This window comes from Petaurus breviceps, unplaced genomic scaffold (genome assembly GCF_028583685.1).
Source record: "Petaurus breviceps papuanus isolate PSGF00001 unplaced genomic scaffold, PetGlider_PUasm1.0 187, whole genome shotgun sequence".
Classification (NCBI taxonomy): Eukaryota; Metazoa; Chordata; class Mammalia; order Diprotodontia; family Petauridae; genus Petaurus; species Petaurus breviceps.
Window position 1 is genome coordinate 17,462,667 of NW_027185799.1, and position 27,178 is coordinate 17,489,844.

The 27,178-nt window shown below is 38.5% G+C and overlaps 1 protein-coding gene across 1 annotated transcript in view; it reads right to left on the reverse strand.

Annotated features, from left to right (window-relative positions):
• Positions 1-7,489: 7,489 nt before the first annotated feature.
• LURAP1L (leucine rich adaptor protein 1 like) overlaps positions 7,490-27,178 on the reverse strand; it is a 56,648-nt gene continuing 36,959 nt past the window's right edge. Inside the window, exon 3 of the mRNA XM_069090733.1 lies at positions 7,490-8,226. Coding sequence (XP_068946834.1) covers positions 7,852-8,226 — 375 coding nt within the window. The 3' untranslated portion in view covers positions 7,490-7,851. The remainder of the gene's footprint in view (positions 8,227-27,178) is intronic.

Consider the following 27,178-nt stretch of genomic DNA (forward strand, 5'->3'; position numbering starts at 1 on the left):
TGTTGCTGATGTTTCACTTTAATAAAAAATTTAAATGCAAAAAAAAATTACACACACACACACAAAAACCCATAACCAAATATGTGTAGGCCACATATTGACTTAGTTTTAAAATGTAATGTTATCTCTGTTTTGTTATATTTTTATTTATTTTGTTAAATATTTCCCAATTGTATTTTAATATGGCTCAGCCAGCACTCAGGAATATTGTGGTCCATTTGTTTGACTCCTCTTATCTAGGCAATGTAACATATTTTAGTAAAATGCCTTGGAAAATTGGAAGATTACATAAGATTTCTTTCTTCATCCCTCATTTGCTAATTACATGCTTCTGATTTAGAAGTTTTTGAACATAGATAAAAAAATGGAAAAAGGATCACCACTTGTGAAAAGCTTCCTGTTTCAATGAATGATTGTTACCAATATCTACCTCATAATGATCATCTTGACTGTAGGGAGGATTTTATGACTTTCCAAGTCATAACAATCTAAAGACGATCACATTAAAATGAATCATCCATCTGACTGTGCCACCAGGGGCACAAAAGCAATAAAGGAAATGGTCAAAAGGGATTTTTTAGTAGAAATGAAAATAACCAAATTTTCTTTCAGGAGATTTTGAACACTATAATTTGCTCTCCTTCAAGCTCAAAATTCTAAGTGAGTGTTAAAAGAAAGCTGAGAAGTAGCCTTTCCCTATTTGTGTTTCTTAGGAGTGCCTCTGGACCAGTACAAGGTTTATAATACAATTATCAGATCAGTTCAGTTTCCAGACTTGAGAACTTCCAAGTTCATGACATGAAGGTATATAATCATAGGATCATAATGATCCCAGAAAGAGAGAGTCCCTACATTTAGTTGGAGTTAGAAGAGATCCTGGAAGTCGTGTGGTCCAACTCTCTCATTTTACAGATGAGAAAACTGAGTCCTCAAGAAGTTAGGTGATTTGACCAAGGACATAGAGGAAATAAGTAGCAGATCCAGGAATTGAATCTCCGCCATTTGACTCAAAATGGTTGCAGTGATTTCATTCCCAAGCTCCTTAGTTGATTGAATAAGGTTAAGGAAGACAAGATACACTATTTTTAAAAAAATCTTATTTATAATCTATAGGGCCCTTGGGGTATGGCTTATAAGGGATAGGAGGCAGAATGAAGAGTTTATCTTTATCTTCATCTATGCCAGGCATATAATAGATATAGACAATCATGCTGCAGTAGAAGAGACTCCTGGTTGCTTTGTGAGGCTCTGAGGACCTCTTTGGTCCTTTAAGGGTGCAAAGAATATTGAGTTCATACCTGATTCTATGGAAGTCTCTTGATCCTTACAGGTTAACAACGAGATTAAGCAATGCATAAAAAAAACAACAACAAAAAAAGGCCATCCCTTCAAAGAACTTAAATTCCCTGGAACATCACTGATAATCTAGAGGAGTTTTAGTTGAATGTTAACAGGGCATAGGAATTGTATGGCACTGAAAGATCCTTGGGAGAAGAGGAAATGGTGATGACAAGTGGCATGGCTTTTTCTAGGAATTTGGCTATGAAAAGGATGAAACTTGAGAATTATTCAGGGTGAAACCTGAGAAGAAACTAGAGTCAAGTGAAGATTCTTTTAAGACTAGGGGAACCGGGTATGTTTGGAAGCATCAGAGAAGAAGCCATTAGATATGGACAGATTAAAGATCGCAAAAACAGAAGAAATGATTGAAGGGGTCAGTTGCCAGAAGAGACAGAAGGAGATGAGATCAAGGGCACAAGTAAATGTGCTGATCTTGGTGAAAAGACAAGAGTAAAGGAGGAGAGAACAGAGAATGTTATCAAGGGGTTTTGAACAATAGAATTGGGGAGATCTTATGGATGGAAGGTCAACTTCTCTGCCTGGGTGAGGTTTGAAACTGCTTTTTGGAACAACATTCAATGTTCTTATGCCTTTGACAGTTGAAGAATGTGAGACCAGAGCCCAGATCCTCCCCCAACATTTTGCAGATGTCCTAAATGGTCACCTGGGCTCTCCTAAATAGCTAAAGACACCTCAGAGGGACCACATTTCACTTTTCCCCTTCATCCTCTCCTCCTGATTCCCTCTGTCTCTGTGGAAAACAGAACCACAAAAAAAAAACACACACACACACACATTCTTAGAACATAGCTAGGCTAAGAATAGTAAAGGAAAATTCCAGTTTCCCCAGGACAGCATAGTGCAGTTTGAGCAGATCAATTCGAAGGAAATTTTTCCTTTAACTTTCACCCATTTTCCTTGAAGTGATGACAGAGATCAAATATCAAGGGCCCCAAGTCAAGATTAGTTATGGGGATTCTTTAGGACTGAAAGCTAGGAGCTTATATACATTCATTCTCTTGTGTCCAATGAATAACACTGGATCAATTAATGTTGTTTAACTGCTTGTTCCTATCCCCTCAGTAAAATCAACCATTGAAACACTGGAAGTTTACATATGGGTTCATATATTTGACTCACATTGCTACTTACCAATGAGGAACTGGAAAGGGTTTGAAATTATAAAAAAGAGGAAACTGAGAAATATACAGCAAATAGAGACTCTCTTCAAGTTTTCTGTATCCTTAGTTGAATGTTTTAAGGAAAGATAGACATACACACGATGCTTGGAGTTAGGGGGAGTAATAGGGAACTCTTCTGAAGCACTCCACCAATCTCCTTCATCTTAGCTGCCCAGAGGTAGCTAGGTGGCACAATGAATAGAACATTAACCCTGGGGTCAAGAAGACTTGAGTTTTCAAGTCTAGCCTCAGACATGTAGTAGTTGTGTGACCCAGGACAAGTCTGCTTCAGTTTTTGCTACTGTTTAATAGAGATAATCATAGCACCTTTCTCAGAAGGTTCTATAGAGGATCAAATGAGATAATAAATTTTTATTTCCTTCTTACCTTCCTTCCTTAACGCCCTTCCACCCCAAAATGTGAACTGAAAATGGGTGGAAGTCAGCACCAGATTGGTGGAAGGGAAGGGAGAGAAAAGCTAAAAAGTAAAGAGGAGGGAGGAAAAATGTCAATTTATATCTCCCATACTCCAAACCCTTGTGAGCAGCTGCAAGGTAGGAAGCAAAGTAGAAACATCAAGAAATAACCAAGATAAAAATGAAAGAAAGGTACTGCATATATAACCCAGATCTCCACAGAATATGGGTAGTAAGCAAGGTGAACTAGAGAACCTACTTTGAGAGAATGCATTTTATCTAATAGGTGCCACTGAAATGCAACCAGAATGCAGAATATAGGATTCATAGAGTTCAAGCCAGAAGGGACCTCGGAGGACAACTTGTCAAATCCAGTCCTTTTACTGAGGCTTAGAGAGGTTAAGTGTCTTATCATGCACTTATTAGATACTGGATTCACTACTGGAATCTAGATCAGCTTGTTCTAAGGTTTCTGATGCTATTCTTATGTTCAACAGGGAGAGATGTTGGCTAAATAATGTATAAAAAGGTAGATGCAGAATTTAAGTGGTGTAGTTTAGTCTTTTGGTTCAATGTGAGCTTGGAAGATGGTCTCCTGGGAAGTGCTCCAGAAATCTGTGTATAGCCCTAAAACTATCTAACATTTTTATCGCTGACTTGGATAAAAGCATACATACCATGCCTTTCACATTTGCAGATGATACAAAGCTGCTAGATATATAGTTAACATGCTGGATGGCACAATGAGGGTACATAAAATTACTCTTAGGCTTGAACTTGTCATTACTGAATTAAATTGAAATGAGAAGACTTCGAAGTAGGGGTGTACTGATAAAGGTTTAACAACTGGTTCTCCAAAAAAAAAGAGCACATATTACACACTTTTCATTTTCATTATTAATACTTTTTTCAATCACCTCCTTAAGTCTAGAAATAAACACAATAAGCCCTCCCTAGTGGTACAAGCTGGCTCCAGTATTTTCTTGCACAGAGGGGCCATAGAGAAGTAGGGTTGCTTTGGTGGATAGAGAACTGACCTTAAAACCAGGAAAAAAATGGGTTCAGGTCTCACCTCTGACAAAAGTGGGGGTAGGATTCCAGGCAAGTCAAGAAACCTCTCAGCACTCTCTAAGACTGTATGCTGCAGAGAAGGTGGTGACCTGCATTGGGACTATGAATTTTCTCACCCAAGAATTCTCTATCCCTATGAAATCACAGAATCCTATCTAAAGGGGTCCTAACAGTAATCTTCAAGTATTTGAATTGCTCTTTCACAGACTAGGAGCTTGGCTCAAAGGAAAATGAGTGTAAACTGCAAAAATAAACTTAAGATTGATGTGAGGAAGAAGTAAACAACAAGAGCTTTCTAAAGCTATCTAAAAGTTTCATGGGTTGCCTTGGGTAGCGGTGGATCCTCTCCCATTGGACCTGTTCAAGTAATGGCTGAATGAGCATTTGGGTATATTACAGATGGCATTCTTGCTAAAGTCTTGGTTGGACTTGATGCTCTGTAAGACCTCTTCCCTCTCTGAGATTCTAGGTAATTCAGCAGATTGAGATCAAAATCTTAGGGAACTCAATTTAATTAAGTCTCAAGAGTTTCATAGTGGGAAGGGAGCTCAGAATCATCCAGTCTAATGCCTGCCTGAATAGGAGTTCCTTCTTCAAGATCTCTGACAATTGAGAATCAGCTTTAGTGTGAAGCCCTTCAGTAATAAGGAAGGCACTCCTGTTCAACTCTAGTTGTTGGATTTGTTTTTGAAATCTGAAACCTGCCCTCTCTCCAGTTTCTGCTCTTTGAATATTTGGAGATAGCTATCCTGTGTGGTTGTCGTTGTTTGGTTATTTTCAGTTGTGTCTGACTCTTGGTGACTCTATTTTGGGTTTTCTTGGCAAACATACTGAAGAGGTTACCCACTTAGAGGGTTAGGGTTGCTCTGGAGACCCCAAAATACCAACACACCGGGTCCTGACAAATGAATTTGACTTGTCTTCTCAGCCAAAGGAAAGTAAATTTATTAAAAGTTCACTTGCAATAGACAGAGTAAGTCTGTGCTAGGTCATTCTATGGTGCTCTCACTATTCTATGGCACTCTCACACACATGGCATGAGATGGAGTCTTATATACATAATGTTGTTGGAGGAATCTAGGGGTGGTCGAGAGGAGGAGTTTGGGGAGGGTCTTCAGGAGGAGTTAATGAAGTCAATAAGTGATTAAGGGTGGGAAGTCACCTGGAGACCACAAACACTAGTGGGCTAGGCCAGTTCAAGGGTGGGAAGTCTAGTAACAGACCTGCCTCATCAAATGGTATGATTCAATCTAGAGTCCAAGGGGGATCCCAGAGCCCATACCTCATCAATACTAGAGTGGTTTGCCATTTCTTTCTCCACCTCATTTTATAGATGAGGAATTGCCCAGTGTCACAGAGCTAGTCAGTGATTTGAACTCAGGAAGATAAGTGCTCCTGACTTCAGGCCTGGCGTTGTATCTGTTGCACCACCTAGGTGCCCAGCTATCATGGTCCTGCTAAGTATTTTTTTTTTCCCCAAGTGAAACATCTCCAATTCTTTCAACCTATCTTTCAATGTCATGATCTCTAGTTCTTTGATCATCCTAGTTACCCTCCTCTGGTGGTACTTCAGGTTGGCAAATTTAAATGTTAGTTATACTTTTTTTCTTCCATTTGAAATGCTTACAATGAAAGTATGTATCAAAATACTGATTGTGTGACACATTTTTTTAAATTCAGAGAAATTGTTATTAATAACCAATGATTTCAGGAGATCTAGAGTTCTCCCTTTTTTTTCTAAAGTCCTCATTTCAAGGCTCAGTCTCTGAAGGACACTTCTGATAAAGAGATTGTGAATTAACTTTCTCTTCAGTCTCATTGAGAGCCCACCCAGGTCAGGAAGCCCATTGTGCTTTAGACAGGTATGGGTGGGGATAAATTCTTTGATAAGATTGCCCAAGGCTGGGCAATTTAGAAGGAAATGACATAATCAAAGTTACATTGCCTTAGCCCCTCATTAGAATTGGTCACCTCTCTCAGTCATTTTCTCTCTCATTGTTAACCAATCAGAGTAGACTCCCATCCCCAGGAACATCCACTCTTTCAAGGGCATATAAACTGTGAGTCCACTGCCATGATTTGTCTTTAGCTTTCAAGAGTGTCTCTGACCAATTTTATTGGTAATATGTTGGCATTATTAATAAAATGATTAATTACCCTGAAATTATGTCTCTTGAACTTTTTAAAATATCACATTATAATGAATATAGGTTTAATTTCCTCTATTTTGTTCTAAAATTTACTTGGCTCCTTTTTTTCCCAAAGCAGCATTTCTGAGTCAATGTATTTGAAATCCTAAAACTTGTGCTTGGAATTGCTTCTCTAGACCTCTTTTCTACCTCTTTTCCCCACTGCAACTTAACTGTCTAACAATACTGGATCCTACACTCTCCCAGGTGATAATAGACACTAATAGGTTTAATCAGAAAAAATAATCTGTGGATATATTAGGATCTGAGCAACATGGTATCTTGACCCAGTTCCAGAAAGTACCCAAAGGGTCAATACACTAGCAATAATTTCCATTGGTATGGCAATTGATATGAGAGAAACTTCGAACACACAGTACCTCTCAGGTTTATAACTCCTTCTTCCCCACTCCCAACTCTCCTTTCATGAGCCCATTCTGGTCCCACAGTCATTCTAGTCAAGACCTTCTTACTATGCCTTTAATATGCCTCCCTCTGAGGCTTCATTCATGTTGATTTCCCCTCATGTAAAAGGTTCTCTTCTTGCCTCTATGCTGTGTTGTCATGTAGAAGAAGGTCTAGATATCAACTGATGCTGCCAATTGGTTCAACACTTGAAATCAATAGGATTTTATCCATAGAAATGACATGATAATTAACTTATCTATTGTTCTTTAAGGTTTGCAAAGCATTACAATACATGTTGTCTAACTCTAAAGTAGGTGCTATTATTGTCACTGTTTTTTTTTTTTTAAGATGAGGAACACATCCCAAAAGGTAAGTGATTTTCCTTGGTGGGGGGCTCCTTCTACTAAGTCTCTGAGGGAAGATTTGAACTCGGTTCTTTGTGATGCCCAGTCCAATGCTATGCTACTTAGCCTCACTTAAAGGTAAAATAGAAGATGGACTGCTACCTGCTTTACTCCATCATCCTAAGGACCTCAAAACCTTTCCATATTATTTACAACTGGAACTTTTTTTGTGTGCTGCTTTTAACTCAAAAAAAAAAGTGAATATACCACAAATCTGAGGCTGATTTCACATGATCTCATATGATGACAGAGAGAGAAGAGTTGCTGTATCCAAATGATGTCATCTATGCACACTCAAGATCAAAAAAGTCTTCAGTATATATAAGGGAAAAACAGTGAGAAAAGTGGGCTGAGAACAAATGATTCCCATAGGAAGTGTGTGGCCAATTTAGAACAAAGAAATAGAAATCATTCACACCAGACCTCACAGATACTTTGACAACAATACAATCATTTAAGAACGTGAGCTACAAAATTGCTGGTATCAGAACATGGTTTATTTTTAAATTTAGCAAAAAGTTTTACTGGTAATCCCTGAACATGTGTTTTAAAAACAGAAAAAAAAAGTTTATTGCTTGTTCTTTTTTCCCACTTTAATAGTGAGTGGCATTGTATTATGAGGGAAAAGTCTTTGCAATAAATTAAGAAGGAGATTAAGAAGGGCAGGAGGAAAATCAATCCCTATAAGAAATGTTAGGAGCAAGTGAAGAGTTGTAAAGCGGCTTCAAAATAAGCTTTCCTTGGAAAAGTTTGCATTTTTACCACAAAAATAAAATAGCAGCAGAGAAAGGAGATAAATATAAGTTAATTGCACACCAGTCCCATTAGAAAGCTCTCGTTATTAGCCAAAACGGTAGTACTCAGAATCGATTTTGGGACGCTTGTGAAAAGACTGTGAGTCTTCTATGAGGGAGGTGTCACTGAACTGGTCCAAATCGGAGGGGGTCTGGTGACCTGGGACATCATCTGCCAAAGTGTCCAGATAACTGCCCACTGAGATCCCATCCAACCCATCGCTGCCGTCCTGTAAGCTATTATAGCTTCCTTGTAAGGAGGTGTTTTGGCTTTCCAGTAAACTGCAAAGGCTCCCACTGAGGCTGCTGCCTCGGCTGGTGATTGTACCCTTCTCTTCCATCATCCATTTGATAGACTCAATGCTCTCATTGATGATAAGCAGCTGCCGCATGAGCCGGACATCAGTGGCTCTGAGGTTAACCTGGAGGGAGGAAGGAGGAAACAATTTACTTTTAGAATTTCTCAAATATACAGAACTTGAAACAAACTAGAATCATTTCATATAATATGGATCTCTACATACCATACTCTACCATATTTAGGTTACAAAAAATATAACAGTAATTTTTTTTTTTTGTCTTTTTGGATGGGGGAAAGGAAGTGCAATTGGGGTTAAGTGACTTGCCCAAAGTCACATAGATAGTGAGTGTTAAGTGTCTGAGGCCAGATTTGAATTCAGGTCCTCCTGACTCCAGGGCCGGTTCTCTATTCACTGTGCCACCTAAGTGCTCCCAGTAAATGTTCTTAAAAAAAAAAAAACACCAGTGTCTTAGAAGTGATACCAAAGAGGCAGAATGGAACAATGGGAAGGAACTGAATGAGAATGGGGTTCATCTTCTGACTCTATAGCTCAATCCTGTGACCTTGGGTAACACTCTTTTAAGTCTCAAATTTTCTTAACTGTAAAATGGTATTCATTATACTTTCACCATCTACTTCAAACTGTTGCTAGGGGAATTAAATGGAATAGTATATCCAAAGTGCTTTGAAGCCATAAAGTGCTGTACAAATCTAAATTATCACTAGTGTCTCTGATCACTCAATCACTATTCTGCTTTTTTTTGCTTGCATGGAGGGCTGTGTGAAGGTTGACTGCTGATTAAAGAATCTCATCCTTATGATTGACTAGATGCTTGGGTTGGTCCCACAAAACTTAAAACCTCTAAATATGAGCCAGTAATGAACTGGATGTTTCTATGCTGTCCAAAGACAAGCCATTTTGGTTTGTATGTATGTGTTAACATAAAATACATAATGTGGAACTTAGAAGGAAAGAGATAGAATGTTGTACAAACACATCAGAAACTTAAAAGGCATAACTCTAAAGGAATGAAAGTAATTTTTCTTTGCTGTCTTGCTAGGTTTTTTTGTGTGTAGGGTGGAGGGGTGAGCACAGGTGATCCATAGGGTGATAACATTTTTAGCTCTAGCAATCCTCTAAAAATTTCTATTAAACAGCATAGGGGCTACAATGTGTATGAGTGGAGAAAACTCACTGATAAAATTACAGATCTTTGAATTACTGAGTGCTATTATAATTCCTATACAAAAGTCTAAAATCTCCTAGTCTGAACGTCCTATGAGTCTAAAAGAGATATGATCAACAACCTTGTTATGCAATTTAAATACATTAGTCAAAGAAGGCTTGTACTGACCTATTGGACTGGAAGGAGCACACAGTGGTATCTTTTCAATTGCAAGTTATCATCAATTTATTAATATTATTTATTGTTTTTCAGTCACTTCATTTGTGTCCAACTCTTTGTGACTCCTTTTGGGGTTTTCTTGGCAACAACCCTGGAATAGTTTGCCATTTCTTTCTTCAGCTTATTTTACAGATGAGGAAACTGAGGGAAACAGGGTTAAGTGGCCTGCCCAGGGTCATACAACTAGCATCTGAGGCCAGATTTGAATTCAGGTAGATAAGTCTTTCTGACTCCAAGGCCCAATGCTCTATATACTGCATCATTCAGCTGCCCCTTATTTTTATTAAAGTTATTAATAACAGCATATTTAATATTGTTATTATTAAAGTAAATTATTGCAGAAAAACTTATGTCTATGTGTGCTATAATATCGCAGAGTAACTTATGTGACCATGTAAGCTGAAAGTTAGGGGAAGAATGGAAGAATACACAAGTGTTAAGGGAAGATGGAAATAAAGGAATATCAGAGGGTCATTGATTCAGAACTGAGAGGACCTTAGAATTATCATTTTACAGATGAGGAAACAGAGGCCTAGAAAGGTTAAGTGCCTCAACCAAAGTCATACAAGAGAGCCAAGACTTGAGCCAGGCCCTCTTACTACAAATCTAGTGTGCTTTCTATCACTTTCAGAAAAATAGTACTATTTATTTCTCTATATGGTTTTTGTTGTTGTTGGTTTTATTTTGTTTTGTTGCCAGGAGAGTGAAAATGCCTAAACTCTTACAAACTGCCTTTGGCTTTCTACTGCTCCGATTCCTACCTTGGTTTTGCAAATGTCTGAGGCTCCTAAAGGGCTAAGACTCCAGGTTGGCATAACTAATGTGCATGACTGGTATTTCCTAGTGATTTGGAGGAAGACAGAAGGAAGAGATGATGGAAGAATGAAAGGAAAGCTAACTTGAATCCCCACAGGTTGTGTGGTAAGTTTTGTTTGGGGCAGGTAGGTGGCACAATAGAGTGAGTGCCAGGCCTGGAATCAGGAAGGCTTGAATTAAAATCTGGCCTCAGACACTTACTGGCTGGATGGCTCTCTGTAAGGTACTTAACCGTCGTTTGCCTCAGTTTTCTCATTTGTAAAACAGGGATAATAGTAGGGCCTACTTCCCAGGGTTGTTGTGAAGATCAAGTGAGATAATAATTGTACAACGCTTAATGTAGTGCGTGGCACATTATAAGCACTATACAAAAATTAGCTGCTGTTGATCTTGCCTCCCCTGTGCTTAGGAGGGAGAGGGAGATTCATTGCAGAAGGGCTCTAAATCCCCATAGTTCTGGGCAAAGGATTCTTCAGCTGGTCCTACCCTCAGAATGATATAGACAACTGCCTTACCACTAGAGGGCCTACTCTCTCTCTTCTTCCTTCTCTCTATCTCTCTCTGCACCTCCCCCCCAAGTCTCTCTCTCCCTCTCTCTTTCTTCCAATCTCCCACCGCCCCCATGATGGTTTGAAAATGAAGAATTTATTCTCAATAGCAGTTAGAGATCAATGATTCTCCAGATTCAGGTATAATCCTAAGGTGTCAGAATTGTGAGGGTGAGGCACACCCTCATGCCTCATGGGGAGAATCAGGTCTCTTGGCCCCAGATGCATGCATGTACATCCTATAATTATAGTTCCTTTAAAAATGAGTTTCCTGGTTATAGGTTAATCCATAAATCTGACAGTACCTTGGAAACTGGGTAAAATTGGCAAACTAACATTCAGAGGGATGACATTTCCATAGATTACTTGAAGTACAATGCAGCTTAGGTTACAGGTTTCAAGTAAGTGTATAAATAACAAAAAGTTAAAAAAAACAAACAAACAATAAGTCTTTGGTTGGCTAGGAAATTAAAGTAACTTGGATGATGTCCTGATCTTCCAGAAAAACACACAAAATAAACATGACATAGTACATACTATAGGAAAACATTTATCTACATGAAATTGTACATATATAAAAGTACATTAACTTAAGTACAGGTGGCTTCATTTGTGAGGCTGTCCTGACCATGAACATAATTCACGAAGTTAAAAATTCAACATATACTAAGTGCCTATTATATTATGTGTATCAGCTACTGATAACACAAAAAGAAATGGGACACAGGTCCTGATCCAAAGGCACTTACATCCTAAAAGGGGACGGTTAAATACACAAATACCTGTGACTTGAGAAAATGAGAAAAGTGCAAAGGAAAAGTCTTGGCAAAGTTCTAGCAGAAGTGTGAGTGGGGAAGAAACCATTTTCACTTAAGGGAGTCAGGGAAGGCTTCTTCGAGATGGTGGTATCCGAGCTGAATCTCAAGGAAAGGGGTTAACAGCAAAAAAATGTTAATAGGGAAAAGTGTTATGAAAGGGGTGGGTAGAAGGCATGGAGGCTGGTGTGAGTCAAAATGTGGAAATGGTCTTGGTAGGGATGTGGGAGGGGCGAAAAGATGTGTAATGAGGCATCTACTGGCAGATATGTTCAATGTGTCTGTTTTGTTTTAATTGTATATCTTTGTTACAAGAGATGGTACTTGAGAGATGGTACTGGGAACAACATTGCTTTTAACAAAGAATTATGGCACAAAAATGGGAGATAATAAAATGAGAACCATGCATGAGGAGTAGTATAATCCAACCACAATATAGGATGTAAAGGTAGTCTAAAATTAACCTGGGTAGGTAGATTAAACTCAACTGTGGAAGGCCTTGATTGCTAAGATCAAGAGCTTAAACTACCCAGTAGATGACTGGGAGACACATAAAGGTTTGAGTGGAGGAATAACAGACCCATAACTATGTGTTGGAAAGAGCTTGAGGCAAGAGTGCATTTGTTAGAGTGGACATGGACTGGAGATAGGCAATGATTAATTTGCCAAGTATTTATTTCATACTCATTTAGTACCACGTTAGTGTTGAGAGGGTAATAAAAGAAGTGTAAGATTTGGTCTCTGAGCTCTTGTAGTTTACAATAAAGTTTGAGAGAAATGATTGACAGGACAAAACATTCTAAAGGTAATCATGATAATAGATGAAATTTGGAAGAGACCTCAGAGGTCATCTAGGCCAGGGTCCTGTCCTCACTTTACACATTGGAAGCTAAAACTCATTTCTGCCTACTCTGCCTTTATACAGTTGTTCTCTTCACTTAGAATGCCCTTCCCTCTCTCTGCAAACCTTATCAACCTTTTTCAAGTTTTGTTTCCTTCATGAAGTTTTTCTGACTATTTTATCCCCTGGATCTCCTCCTTCTCTGAATTCCTATAGGATTTAAAGTGCTGTGGTCTCCTCACTCTGTGTGTGTGGGGTCAACTAGGTGGTGTAGTAAATAGAGCACCAGCCCTAGAGTCAGGAGGACCTGAGTTCAAATCCAGCCTCAGATACTTGACACTTTACTAGTCATGTGACCTTGGGCAAGTCACTTAGCCCCAATTGCTCTGCCTTCCCCTCTCCAAAAAAACAAACAAACCCAAAACACCAAAAACCTATTTATGCCATATTATAGTGGAAATAATAAAGGAATTAAAGGGCAGGGACTATTTAATTTGTATATCTAGTACAAAGCATAATACTTTGAACATAGTCAACACTTAATATATATGAGCTGAACCAAACTGATTAAAAGCCTCGGACCCCTGGTTCCCCTGCAATCCTTTAACTTTATAGCATAGCCCTTTGTCCCTTTGTTCCTTGAGTCTCAAGCATTTCAGGGCCTTAAGGTGGAAAGGGAGTCGGGGTATGAGCATGGGCATCCTGGAGGCAGGGCTGCTTCCACAGCCATATAGGGGTGTCATTCACAATAAGAAGCATTTCACAGGCTGGATGGGAACAGCAGCATCAGAAGAAGAGGAAGGAACATCAATGGTGGACGAGGGCCTCAGTGGCAGGGGGCAGACATTAGCAGCCATGCATGTACAAGCATGAGTCACGTTTAAGTCAGGGACTAACTGCATTCAATATGTGATGTGGAAAGTAGTCTTTTCGATCTCCATGGATTTCTAAAGCAATTTTAATCACTCTAGCGATTAGTGGTTTCCATGAATAAAATTTAACCAAATATATTGGACAATAAAGGAGGGAGTTGAAGTAGGAAGCAAACAAAGCTTCCTTTGATCATGAAATAATTCACTTTAGAAAAATTACTCTCTGAAAGTAAAATATCTATAAGCCATTGAAACACAGTTGGGAAAAAATAAAAAGACAAATCAAGTGGAATTTGTTAATATGGCTGATCAATTACTGTGGCTTTAACATTGACTTTGTGTCCTCCCAATAACACAGTGAAGATGGGCACTCTCAAATAATGATGATGATGCTGATGATGATGATAACAGTGTGAGTAGTGATAATGATAATAGTATTTATATAGCACCTATTATGTGCTAAGTGCTTTACAAATATTAGCTTATTTGATCCTCACAACCACCCTGAGAGGTAAGTATTATTATTACCCCCATTTTACAGATGAGGAAATTGAGGCAATAAAGGGTAAGTGACTTGCCCAAGGTATCATAGCTAATAAGCGTTTGAGGCTACGTATGTGGAGAAGGACCCCATTTGTGCCTTGGTTCTAATCTTGTCTGCTCCCATTTCTGTCTTTGCATATACTTCTGACCATACAGGAATGAGAGGCCCTACTTGTCAGATTTATTATCCCCAGCACTAGCATGGGGGACTTGAACATAGTAGGTAAACTGAAGAAAAAACTAAGTTGGGCAGGGACATCTTAGTTTTCTGGGATACCATTACAGCAGTATCTCTTTAACTCTGGAGAGGTTGCAATTACTGTTCAACCTTGAACATGTGAGCAATCCACTAAATTACTAAATTACAATGTTGCCTCTGTCTTCAGCAACTGCTCCACCCTTTCTTGCCACATTCATGTATAAAGTCTGGCAATCACTTCTACAGAGTTCTGAAGCTTGTGGTTAGCTTGTGGAGGAGGGGGGGAGGCTGGTACCTCAATCCCTGAGAACATTATGCAGGTCAATTAAATTATCCCAGCTCTGATATTCACTAGCTATAATCTCTCAGAGTCAGTTTTCTCATCTATAAAATGGATGAAATGATACTCATTTAATTCCACAAACATTTATTAAGTGACTTCTACATGTAAAACACCGTCTTAGGAACAAGGTGTACAAAGACAAAAAAAAAAGCAAAAAATCCCTGATCTTAAGGAGTTTCTATTCTAGAATACTACCTATTACATATATGTACATCTAGATGGCATGGTGTATAAAGTGTTAGGAGCATGGGATCAGGAAGATTCATCATCCTGATTTCAAATCTGGTCTCTGAAACTTACAAGCTGTGTGACCCTGAACAAGTCACTTAACCCTGTTTGCCTCTGTTCATCATCTGTAAAATGAGCTGGAGAAAGAAATGGCAAGCCAGTCTAGTGTATCTTTGCCAAGAAAACCCCACAGACATGACTGAAAGCAACTGAACAACTATATGGTAAGTGTGAAGAAAGTATGCCATTAAATTTTTAATGTATGATAGAAATGTGAATTATAGATATTTGTATTCTCCTAATATCGAGGGATGAGAGGGGGAGCAGTGGAAGGCATTATTTCATATTATCAGTACCTTTCTCTCAGAATGGCAAACATAGGCAGGAAGGCCTTCCTAATTTCAACTCACATCGTATCAGTGCAGAGCAAAGTCTAACTGAGAAAAGGGTCGTAGCTTCTGGAAAGAGCATTTTAAGAATGAGGTATTATTATGGTAGCCAAAGTCATCTGGGCAGGTCTAGGAAATCAACTACTGAAGTCAATCAGACGATAACTGGCTCACGGCTATTTCTAGTTTTATCTCCCAGGTTATAAGACAATATCTTTAAAAGGAAGTGAACTCATGATATGAGTCACGACCTAAATATCCATCTCTGTTTGGACAGTGATAGCTCAGTGCCAGCATGTGACCAGTGTCATATAAGCACTTGTTTAATTGATTGTTTTCAGGGAAACAGATCGAAAGGACATTGAACAAAAGAAATGTGGTCTTTTCTGCAGGATTCGTTAGGGGGTTTAAAGGGTATAGTGATTCTGATTTTCTTTTCATTTTGCCATTTACTCAGTTTGGCATTTAGCAGCATTAAATGCCAGGTAGTTCCCAATTTCTGCAATGGTAGTATGATCAGTGTTACTAATTACATGGTAACTAAAAACAAACAAAACTGGGTCCTTTTTTCAAAGTCATGAAATTGTGTTAGTGACAGTAAAAGGCAGGGTATTTGTGTATGTATGGGGAGGGAGTCTCAGTTTTTGGTTCATTTTGATTATAACTAAGATTTCTAAATCCTAGGAACAAAGAATTCTTATGCCTGAGGAATGCCTGTACATCATGGATAAAAAATTAGTGTGGGGGGAAGCTAGGTTGGATAGAGCACTGACCCTGGAGTCAGGAGGACCTGAGTTCAAATCCCACCTCACTTACCAGCTGTGTGACCATGGGCAAGTCACTTAACCCTGATTGCCTAGCAACAACACAAAATTAACCTTGGTTTAGGTCCTGTCTGTGAAATTTATGTCTGTGTGAGACCCTGAGCAGCTAACTTAACTCCTCTGAGCTGCCTGCATTCCTCTAAGCCTATAAACTGGAAAGGAGGTATTTGTCAGAATTAGGACCAAGAAGTTTTTCCCTGCGAGTTCCTAAAAGATGAAATCACTCCCATTCTATCTCAAAGAAGGCTACAAGGGCAAAGAATACAATCAACTCTCAACTATTCAAGAGCTCATGTCTATTCTAGAATTTGTGGGTTTAATCCTGGGTGAGGAGGCGTATTATTGACAAAAGTACTGAAGGCTGAGAGGGAAAGAGCCCTGTCAATTTTAGATTAAGGGACCAGTGTAGGTGGGTTCCTTGTGGCACAGTGGTTAGAATACTCAATTGGGAATCCAGAGATACTGGGGCAAAGTCCAGCTCAGTTACTAGTATCCATGTATTTAAAGTTAAATCACTGACTTGCTCTGGGCCTCAGTTTCCCTATTTGTAGACTGAGAGGAAGGGATGAAATACTTTCTAAGGGCCTGTAACTTGCCCATGGTCACACATGGAGTAAGTGGTATTGGGCAAGATTTGAATCTTAGTTCTCCGACTCCAAATTCAATCTTCTTTATCCTTACTCTCTTCCCTTTCAGTCATTTTTCTGACTGATTGGAGCCACCTAGAGAAAGTAGGAAGGGACTGAGAGGGGGGTCAAATACTTCATCTAAGATTTAGTTAAAAACAACAACAACGCAGTTAAAGCAAGCACTGGGAATCCTATGTAGGTTTCAATTATCTTAGAAATAGTTAGGGACTTAAATTTTGGGTATAAGAATTCATTATTTGATAAAAATTGTTGGGAAAACTGGAACACAGTCTCACAGAAATTTGGCATAGACCAGTATTTTACATCAATTACCAAGATATGGTCAAAATGGATACGTGATCTAGATATGAAAAGAGGTATTACAAGAAAATTAGAACATGGAACATATTTCCTATAAGACTTATGGATGGCTGAACAATTTATGAATAAACAAGAGATAGAGAGCAGTATGAGGTGTAAAATGGATAATTTGGATTACATTACTTTTTTTTCAAGTTATACAAATAAAACAAATGTAGTTAAGATTAGAAGGAAAGCAGAAAACTGGAAGGGGAATTTATAGACAGTTTCTCAGATACAGGTTTCATATCTGAAATATATGAAGAATTTTGTCAAATCTATAATATGAGTCATTCCCCAGTTGATGAATGGACAAAGGATCCGAAAAGGTAGTTTTCCAATGAGAACATCAAAACAATTAATAATCATGTGAAAAAATGTTCTAAATCATTATTGATTAGAGAAATGAAAATTAAAATAACTTTGCAGTATCATTTTGCACCTATCATATTGGAAAAAATGATTGAAAGAGAAAGTAACAAATGTTAGAGGGGATGTGGAAAAATTGGGACACTAATTCACTGTTGGTGGAACTGAGAACTGACCCAACCATTTTGGAAAGCAATCTGGAATTATGCCCAAAGAGTTATTAAACTGCCTATATTGTTTGACCCAGTGATACACCTACTATGTCTGTTTCATAAGATGATTAGGGAAAGAGAAGAAGAACCTATGTGTTCTAAAATATTTATAGCAGCTCTTTTCTGGGGGTAAAGAATTAGAAGTTGAGGGGATGCCTCGATTGGGGAATGGCTGAACAAGTTGTGGTATATGATCATGATGGAATATTATTGTGCTATAAGAAATGATGAGCTTTATGATCTTAGAAAAACATGGATAGACTTGCATGAAATAATTAAGGGTAAAATGAGCAGAACCAAGAGAGCACTGTACATAGTAAAGAACAATGCTGTTTTAAGAACTTTGAGTGACTAAGTCATTTTGACTATTATAAATTCCCCAATTAACTAGAAATGTCTAATGAAGACACCATCTGCATCCAGAGAAAGAACTGATAAATAGAAGTCTGTATAGAATGGTTTTACATATTATATATACATATTTGTATCTAATGATAGCCATCTCTAGGGCAGGGGGAGGGCAGAAGGAAGAAAGGGAGGGGGAAAGAAAGTTACATGGCAATATTATTATACATTTAAAAGGAATAGCAAAAGATGTACATGATAGATTTGCATTTTCATGTGCAATCACCTTTTCTCCTATTCTACTATATAATGGAAATGCTTATTTTATTTCTTAAATTCTGAATAAAATAAAGTTTAAAAGAGCTAAAAAAAAGTAGTTAAAGATATCATAGGAGTTTCTGCTCCAAATGTTTTAGGGTTAAATTGGGAAAGGATATTTGTGTTACAGTACTGTTATGCGTATATTTATCTTCACTATATCAAGCCATCAAATAATATTTAAAACACAATGGACAGATGAATAGGTTTGTCAAATTTGGAAAACTTGGAAGAGTATAACCTAGAGCAGCTAGCTAATGCCTGAAAAATACCATCCTTCCCTTTATCATCTTCCTGCCATTGCAGTCTTGTGGGCTTCATTTCTTGGGCATTTTGGACAGATTAACAAGGGATATCTTTTTTGCTTGTGCATTTCCACATTAAAATCCAGGCCCCTGGAGGGAAATCACAAATGCCTAGGGCAGCTGAAGTCTGAATTCCAGGGATGGTATTGTACTTTGCATGCTCATTTAAAAAAAAAAAAGGCATTCTGTCCTGAGAAGAAAGGAAAACAAATTACAGCTGCCTTTCAGTGTGATAGATATTACATCCCTAATTTCTATACAAGAATATAGAATCAGCATTGTTCATTCAGATTTGCTTGGAAAGTAATCAGTAGTTAGAGGAAGTGAGTTCTTTATCTCGGGTTGGCAAGGCCCATTTCTTGGCCACGTTTCTTTCCATACATACTTTTTTACATTTCAAAAAGCATCCCAATGCTCCAAATTGCACAGCCTTGATTCCCATTGCTTGAAAAATTGCTTTTCCACCACTTCTCCCCAGTCTCTTCTCTTCTTTCCCCTCCCTCTGGGTTTACTGAAGGGATTATTTCAGAAGCCGCTTCTCTGTTACTCCGGTACTGTGAATTTCCATTTCAGACAGCTGTATTAACAGTCATATTTATAAAACCACCTTCCAAATTATCTTCTCAGCAGGACCTTCAAGATTTGATTCCATCCTTGGAATCTGCAAAGTAAAGCCATGATATTTTCTGCCCATGATGATGTCAGGAACACTGGGTGTCATAACATCTATGTCCTTGTTCCAAAGCATCTCTTTCTCCCATCCCCCACCCCTTTCCTGCTTCATGCTCCTTTCAATGTAGGGTGGAAAATTCAATAAATACATCTGTTACTGCTGTCTGGAGAACCCAGGCATGCACAGTGGCACCGGCCAGCTTTGTTCTTCTCCACTGGTACTCTTGTTTGGTGAATTGAAAGCAAAAAACAAAAACAAAACAAAAACAAAACCTTTGTGAAGAGTAATTTCCCAAAAGGCCGGTTAAATTATGCACATAGAAAACACTGTCATCAGCACAGTTGCCTGATTGATGTTGTTTTGGGAAATTGGAAAGGAAAGCTGCATCTGGCTGGCTTCAAAAGCAGTAAACAGGAGGACACCCTTGAATCTTGCCTGTAAATTTGGTGCACCAAATGTGCCCCAGGCCTGTCCTCTTTAGCCAAAATTCTCAGCCCTCTTCTGACTTGAGATCTGCCCCTTCCATCTGCCACGGAATGTTCCTGAACACGCCCTCCTATCAAATGATTAAAACCTGCACGTGAATCCCAAAGAAAGGTATGATGATGCCATTTTCAGTTGCTTTTTGTCAAATATCCCTCTGATATCTAGCCCATATATAATGAAATGCATGGTATTCTTCACACCTCTCCCCCTCTCAAAAATCTTCAGTAACTCTCAATTGCCTTCCAAATAAATTTCAAAACTCTCTCTTTATGATTACAGGTCCTCTTTGTTTTTTTTTTTTTCTAGCCTTCTCTTATATTTTCCCCCCCTCCACACATTGTGCGCTCCAGAAAATTAGATTTTTCTCAGCTCCCAAAGCAAATTCTTGGCTGTTTTGCTCTCCTGTCTTTATTCAAGCTAGTCCCTGTGGTTAAAATGTCCTTCCTTTTCTCTTTTCAAACCTGTTAAATTTCTACTCTAAATTCAAATCCCAACTGAAATGCTGTATTTTCTATAAATTCCAGGACCTTCCACAGCATGGGCACCATCCAGTGAGGAAGTACAGATGAACAACTCCTGTAAGATTCTGTTTCAGAAAGTTTCCTAGGTCACTGATAGATTAAGTGACATTTTCATGGTAAAACAGTTATTATTTTTAGAATGGGATGGAAACCAGGTTTTCCTCACCTGAAGGTTAACACTCTACCCAATACAATAGGTAGTAATAAAGGCTTCTTTTGAACACAATAGGTAGCAATAAAGGCTTATTGAATAGCATTTATAACGATCTTCCCCTGACCTCATAAAGTACTTTGGTTTGCCCTTCTCTAGAGCAATTGTCCTAAGAATTTATTCATTATCCCCATATAAGAAAAGGATCTTCCTGAGGGAAGGAACTGCATCTTAACCTAAACTTTCTATTTTGCCCAGTGTCTAGTCTGGTACTTTTGAACAGTCAGTACTTAATAAATGTTTGTCGAATGAATGAATGTTTATTAATACAAGAAAAGTTGCTTCCCGGCATGATTGCATTATGCATATCCAGTCTCTAATTTACAATTGATTACATTAGCCAAAATTATTTGAGCCTAGGCAGATTTAATTAGAATGATTTAACAAAACATATAATCCCATCATAAATGACAACTCTAGTCACTATTGTTCCTCTGAAACCATAGCTTCACTTAGAAAGAGATCCTGAATTATTTTCACTCCTTTGCAATGGATCCTTTAAATGAGATTTTGCATTTCAAACCACAGCAGAGTATCCCCAAGTTGGAGGCAGAGCATCTCCAAGTTGAAGGCAGAGCTCTGAGGATTGTGGGCATCTTCTCTGGGAGCAGTGGGGATGGTCTGAGGTGGAATCCATCCTTCACGCCACTGTGTCAAAGTGATATTTCAAAAGCACAGTTCCAATCGCATTAGTCCTCAGCTCAAAACAAAACAAACAAACAAACAAAAAAAACAACAAACACTTGTGGATTTCTCTAGGATTGCCTCTAGGACAAAATACTCGATAAATTCATCCTGCAGGATGATGCAAGTTTCAGTATATTCTAGAAAATTTTCATTCCTTCCCTCCTTTGATTTTAAAGTACCTTTCCATTGGGCAATTTCAAGTAGTGTAATGTTTCATTTATGGAGTAACACAGGGATATGAGAAATTCTGGTTGAAAGTAAAATATAATTACACTAATCTTTTATTTTTAAAGCATCAACTTTTTTAAAAAAATCTAACCATTTTGATGGAAAACTTCAAAAAATTATGTGACTGTCTTTGAGGAGCAGAGTATTGAACATTAATAACCTTTTAAAAGTAATATATCACATTTATATGGGGCTTTACAAAAGAACTTTCCTCACAACAGTGTTGTGAGATAGGTAGCAGGGATGGGACTGGATCTGGGATTTCATTGATAGAAGGAATTACTAGGTGAGGAAATTTCCTCTCTACCACTGAAGCTGGGAACCTTTCCTTCAACCTACTTATTTTCATAGAAAGCTGTCTGGGGGCATTGAAAAATTTCATGACTTTGGCTAGGACCACATAGTCACTTTGTATAAGGCGCAGAATTTGAACCCAGAACTGCCTGGCCAACTCTCTAGAGAATATCTATATCAATATCCCTATTTTATAGATGGGAAAACTGAGACTCAGAGAAATTAAGGGCTTTGATTAGGGCAGTTAGCACTATGCAATAGTGACCCCAAGTGACCCCTAGCACTATGCAATATAAAGATAGATAAATTTAGGTCAGCTGATCTGGGTTTGAATCATGGTTTTCCACTCACAACCTGCGTGTCCGTGGGCAAATAACTTCCTCTCAGTTTCTAAATTTGTAAAATAAGGGGAATGGACTAGCTTGACCTCTATGATACTTTCCAAATCTAGCTCTTATGACATAACAAAAGAAATATTATGTCTTCACTATACCAAATCTGGTCAGGGTCATGGTTATGAGAATGGTTTTTAACTATAATCTAACACAGTGATGCTTTCAGGGGTTATTATCAAGGTATATGGAGCTTAGAGTGCCTTCTCACTTATTTCTCCATAATGGCTCTAGAGGCTTCCCAAGTTACTGATTCTCCACTTAGTAATGCCCTCTGGGACTAATGAGAAACACAGAAGTATTTATCCCTTCATTAAATGGGCCCAGAGTGGTAGTGCTGTTCTAATTAGGGATTCTTCTCTCATCTCCCTTCCTCTTCTCACTGGACATCCGACTGCTGCTAATTCTCTGCTGCTGACTGACTTAATTATAAAGCATTGGTCTTGTTCTTATCTGAAAGTTGCTAGAGAAATATAGATAACCAAGCTTGTAAAGTCAGTAAATTATTCTATGGGTGAGGCTAATTCTGTTGGCTATTCCTCAGGGGCACTGGAAAGGATGTTAAAGAAATACTCCAACTGCCATGCTTTACAGAGGAGGCCCATAGGGAAGGTAACACACCTAATAAGTCACAGAGCTGGAATTCAAACCCAGGTCTTCTGATGTGAGATTCAATGCTCATTCTACTTCATCATGATGCCAGTTACATGATGCTAATTCAATTCATATGAGATTTTATAGTCTTACCCTGGATATGTGACTCTGGAATAAAGTAAATATTGCATTTGCATTGAACTATAACGCCTGATTTGTTTTGTTTTTATACATACACTGTTACCTAGCTACACCTTTCCCATACTTTACTACCCTTCTTCCATAAGCAACTGATCTTCTGAACCCAAATATGGAGCTTTACATTTATCCCTATTAAGTTTTTAACTTTAGACCCAAAGGATACTCCTGAGCTTCATGTCATTCATAAATGTAATAATCATTAAATTTATGCCTTTATCTAAATAACTGATTTAAAAAAATGTTTACTATAGCAGGGGCAAGGACCCTATTCACTCCACCAGAGACTTTACATCACTATGCATTCATCCATCACTGCCCTTTGGGTTCAGTTGTTCAGCTAGTTCTAAACTCACCTAACTTAACTTTAGGTCAGCCTACATCTTTCCATCTTATCCACAGGGTTATTTTAAGAGTTACTTACAAATGTCTTTCTGAGATCAAAGTATACTGTGCCTGTGGCATTACCCTGATCAACCAGTTCAGTAACCCCATCTAAAAGGAAATGAAGTTAGTCCAGCATGACCTGTTTTTAGCAAACTCAAATGGGTTCTTAGTAATGACCACTTCCCTTTCTAAATGTTCACAAACTGTCCCTTAAGTATAACATCCTAGAACTGCCAGAAATTGAGATAAAGCTCATAGGTCAATATTTTGAGGGATCTACATTCTTTCCCATTTAAAAAAAAATCACATTTTTTGCCCATACCATTTTTTTCTGAAGCACCTGTTCCATTTTCCACAATATTTAAAAGATAATGGACAAAGAAATAGCACTGTCCTTTGTATGTTCCTTCAGTTCTTTGGTTGGACCTGGTAATGATAAGAATTTCTAATACTCAGCCCCACAATGCCATTGAATAGGTGATCACCTGAATGTGCATACATTTTGTCCCAATGACACTGATCATGGCCCATTCATCCCACACATCCTGTATGATTCTTGACTAAGGCCTCCCCTAATTTCAGCACAAAGGTTTTACCCTATATCCTGGGAATCTTCCCTGTGTTTTCATGACACAGTGTAGATATCTACTAAGGGAAAATGTGGTCTATATCTGTGCATTATCAACTCACTCTTTCATGTAGGATTAATTTATACACCTCTTAGATGGCATCCTTTCCATTGCTTTTCCTAAATATTTCCTTGTTTGTAATGTGTGGCAGGTTGTTCATGCCACCAAGTCTCTGTTGATATTTGGGAGCTCCTCAACTTCAATTCATGTGGAAGAGGGATTAGATTCAGGGGACAGAATTGAGGAGTAGAGGGTGAAACTTGCAAAGAAACAAATTTAGACTTGAAATAAGAAAAAAAAAAACAATTTAACAATCAGAGCTACCCAAAAGGGGAATGGGTCAGCTTTGGAAGTAGAGTTCCCCTAAACTATAGGCTTACACTATAGGTCTTCACTATATGATCACTTGGTAGATACATGCTATACAGGATTCATTTCTAAGTATGGGTTTGACTAGATGGTCACTAAGGTACTCTCAACTCTGAAATGCTGTGATTTTGTGAATTCTTAGGACACTGGAATTTTCCATGGTACAGTCATATACTTTCACTCACCCACAAAATTCTCACCTTACTTAATTCAGAAATTTTCATCTAATTTTCTAAAAAAAAAAAATTCCATTTTCCCTTGAAGTTGATATTATTCATGGCAGTTTTCTTGTGTACTGTCTTCTTCACTTGTGCAATTTCTGTCCAGCAATTTACAGATGTATGATGACATTTCACAATGTCCCATTCTCTTAGCTGCATGATCTATGATCAGAAAAGAATTTCTGGTAGCAATATAACCCAATTATATTGGTGGAATGGAAAACACACAGGGCAAAGGCTCCTGGGTTCCATTTTTGTCTCTTCACTAGCCTGCTATATATGACCTTGAACAACTCAAGTCTCAATTAATTTTTCTACAAAATGCTCAGTTTGGAATAATCCTTTAACTTTAAAGTAGCTCTGTCTCCCTGAATTACTGTAAACTAAAAATAATGAAGGTAGGGTCTTGAATCTGAGGACAAAATACTTGACGTGTCCAATAGAAGACCAGTATTTTATTTTGAGAGAGAGAGCGAGAGCAAATTATGGTTTTCTTTTCTTGAGAGGTTATGGCTGAGCCAGACAGAGATTTACAAGAGGGGAAGTGATTCTCTTTTGTATAATCCATAGGTGCCTTTTGTCTAACCCCCAAGACTAACACTTTCCTTGGCAGCATTTAAAGCAGTCCATGACCACATGGGGATCGATTCTTCCTTTGTGCCAGTCAAATTTTAGGATAGAATCCTTTCATTTTTATGTGGCAACAGCTGAGTACAGAACACAGAGGGATCAGCAGAAGGTCAAATAAACTAGGTCAGGGCTATCTACCCTGGACTCCAACTGTATCTGGACTAAGCCAAACACTCCCCACTTCATCACTTCCTCCTCACCCTTTTCCACAGACACCATGCCCCCTTTTACTGAGGTATGAACTTGTAGCACACACACACTGAATTCCAACACAGCTTGATTCTGGGTGGGGGATGACTCCAAGGAAGCAGCCCACTGCATCTGGTGCAGAGACAACATTGAACAATTTTATGAGTCCACCCCCCCCTGCATTAGTCATAGCACAGGAGGAAAATTGAAGCTCCATCCAATTCTCTTTGGTTGAATCTATCCTGGACCACAGGGGCTGGGCCCCTGCTGTTCTCTGCTTGGCTCTGCTGTCAAAAGAGCTTAAGGGAGTTTTCCCAAGCATCTGTGAGCTGTTCATTAGTGTGTAAGAAATGCCTGAGTAACAACCACAAAGGGTGTTTAAACCGTCCCAGACTGTGCTGAGGAGGAGTCAGATGAGGAGTAAATTTGAGTTAGATCAAGGCCAGTGTGATTTCACTAGTCTAGACCTGACCTTAGCATGCAGATTACTTTCTGGAAGTAGATTATGCATTTTGGGAAGTAAACACTCTCTACCATGCTTCATTTTATTAAACAGCACCCTGGTGGCCTGTGTTAATGTCCCTCCTAAAGTGCCAAATGTACTCCCAGGGAAAATCCAGCTGATTAAGTCAAAGAATAAAAGAGGAAAAACGGGGCTATTTTCTGTAATTTTTTTTTTTAACCAGAGGTAATAACTAGGAAAATTTACTATTTAATTCATAAATATAACAGACTCCAAGAAATTTGTCCTTTCAAGGGACTCTGGGTTTTAGCTAATCCATTTCTTGCATCTTACAGTTAAGGAAACTAAGGCCTACATTGCTGTATCAGAACAGGTCATGACAAACTTTAATTCCTTTTTGGGGGAGAAGGAAGAGCAGGAAAAGTTATTCATTTTATTCCTGCATTCATTTATTGAACAAACATTGGTGTCAAAAGATCTGGGTTTAAATTTTGATTATTCCACTTACTGTATGTATGACCTTGGTTAAATCACTTAATCTTTCAAGGCCTGTTTCCTCATCTCTAAGATAAGGAGATCTGAGGACCCTTCTAGTTATATTTTTTGAGGGGGGAGTGCAATTGGGGTTAAGTGACTTGAGCAAGGTCACACGGCTAGTTTTTGTGTTACGTATCTGAGGTCAGATTTGAACTCTGGTTCTCCTGACTCCAGGGCCTGTGCTCTATTCACTGCGCCACCTAGCTTCCCCCCCTTCTAGCTCTAAATCTACACTACTGTGGCCCTATAAAACACAGACTTTGTTCAGAATAGTGTGCAAGGTTGCTGGGTGGGGGCATAGAAATATGTTGTAGTGGTTGATGTTCAGTCATTTCAGTCATATCTGACTTTTTGTGACCCCTTATGGGATTTTCTTGAAAAAAAGACTAGAGCAATTTGCCATTTCCTTCTCTGACTCATTTTATAGATGAGAAAACTGAAGCAAACAGGGTTAAATGACTCATCCAGGGTCACACAGCTAGTCAATGTTTGAGGCTGGTTTTGAATTCAGGAAGATGAGTGTCCCTGGCTCCAGGCCTGCCCAGCACTCTAACCACTATACCCCTTAGCTGCCCCTGGGGAGGAAGATAGTAATATTTAAGATATGGTGCCTGCCCTCATGGAGTTTACATTCTTAGTTTAGGGGGATATTACATCAATGCTGATAGAACATGTACATATACAGAACATTTCCAAATCTTAGTGCAGTTGTAAGTTTTGATAACTTTGACAACTTAAAACCACACCAAGCCTTTTGAGGCACCTCATATATGTGATACTATCCATTAATAATTAATATTGGTGATAGCACTTTAAATTTTGCCAAAGTTTTTACATATGGTATTTCTATGGAGTACTCAAACAAGGTACTCTGGAAAAAGCATTGACTTTGTATTCCCAGAACAGATGGTCAAACCTCACCTTAGTCATTTACTACCAATATGACCTCAGGAAAAAATCATTTCATCTCTCCGAGAATCAGTTTCCTCATCAGTAAAATAG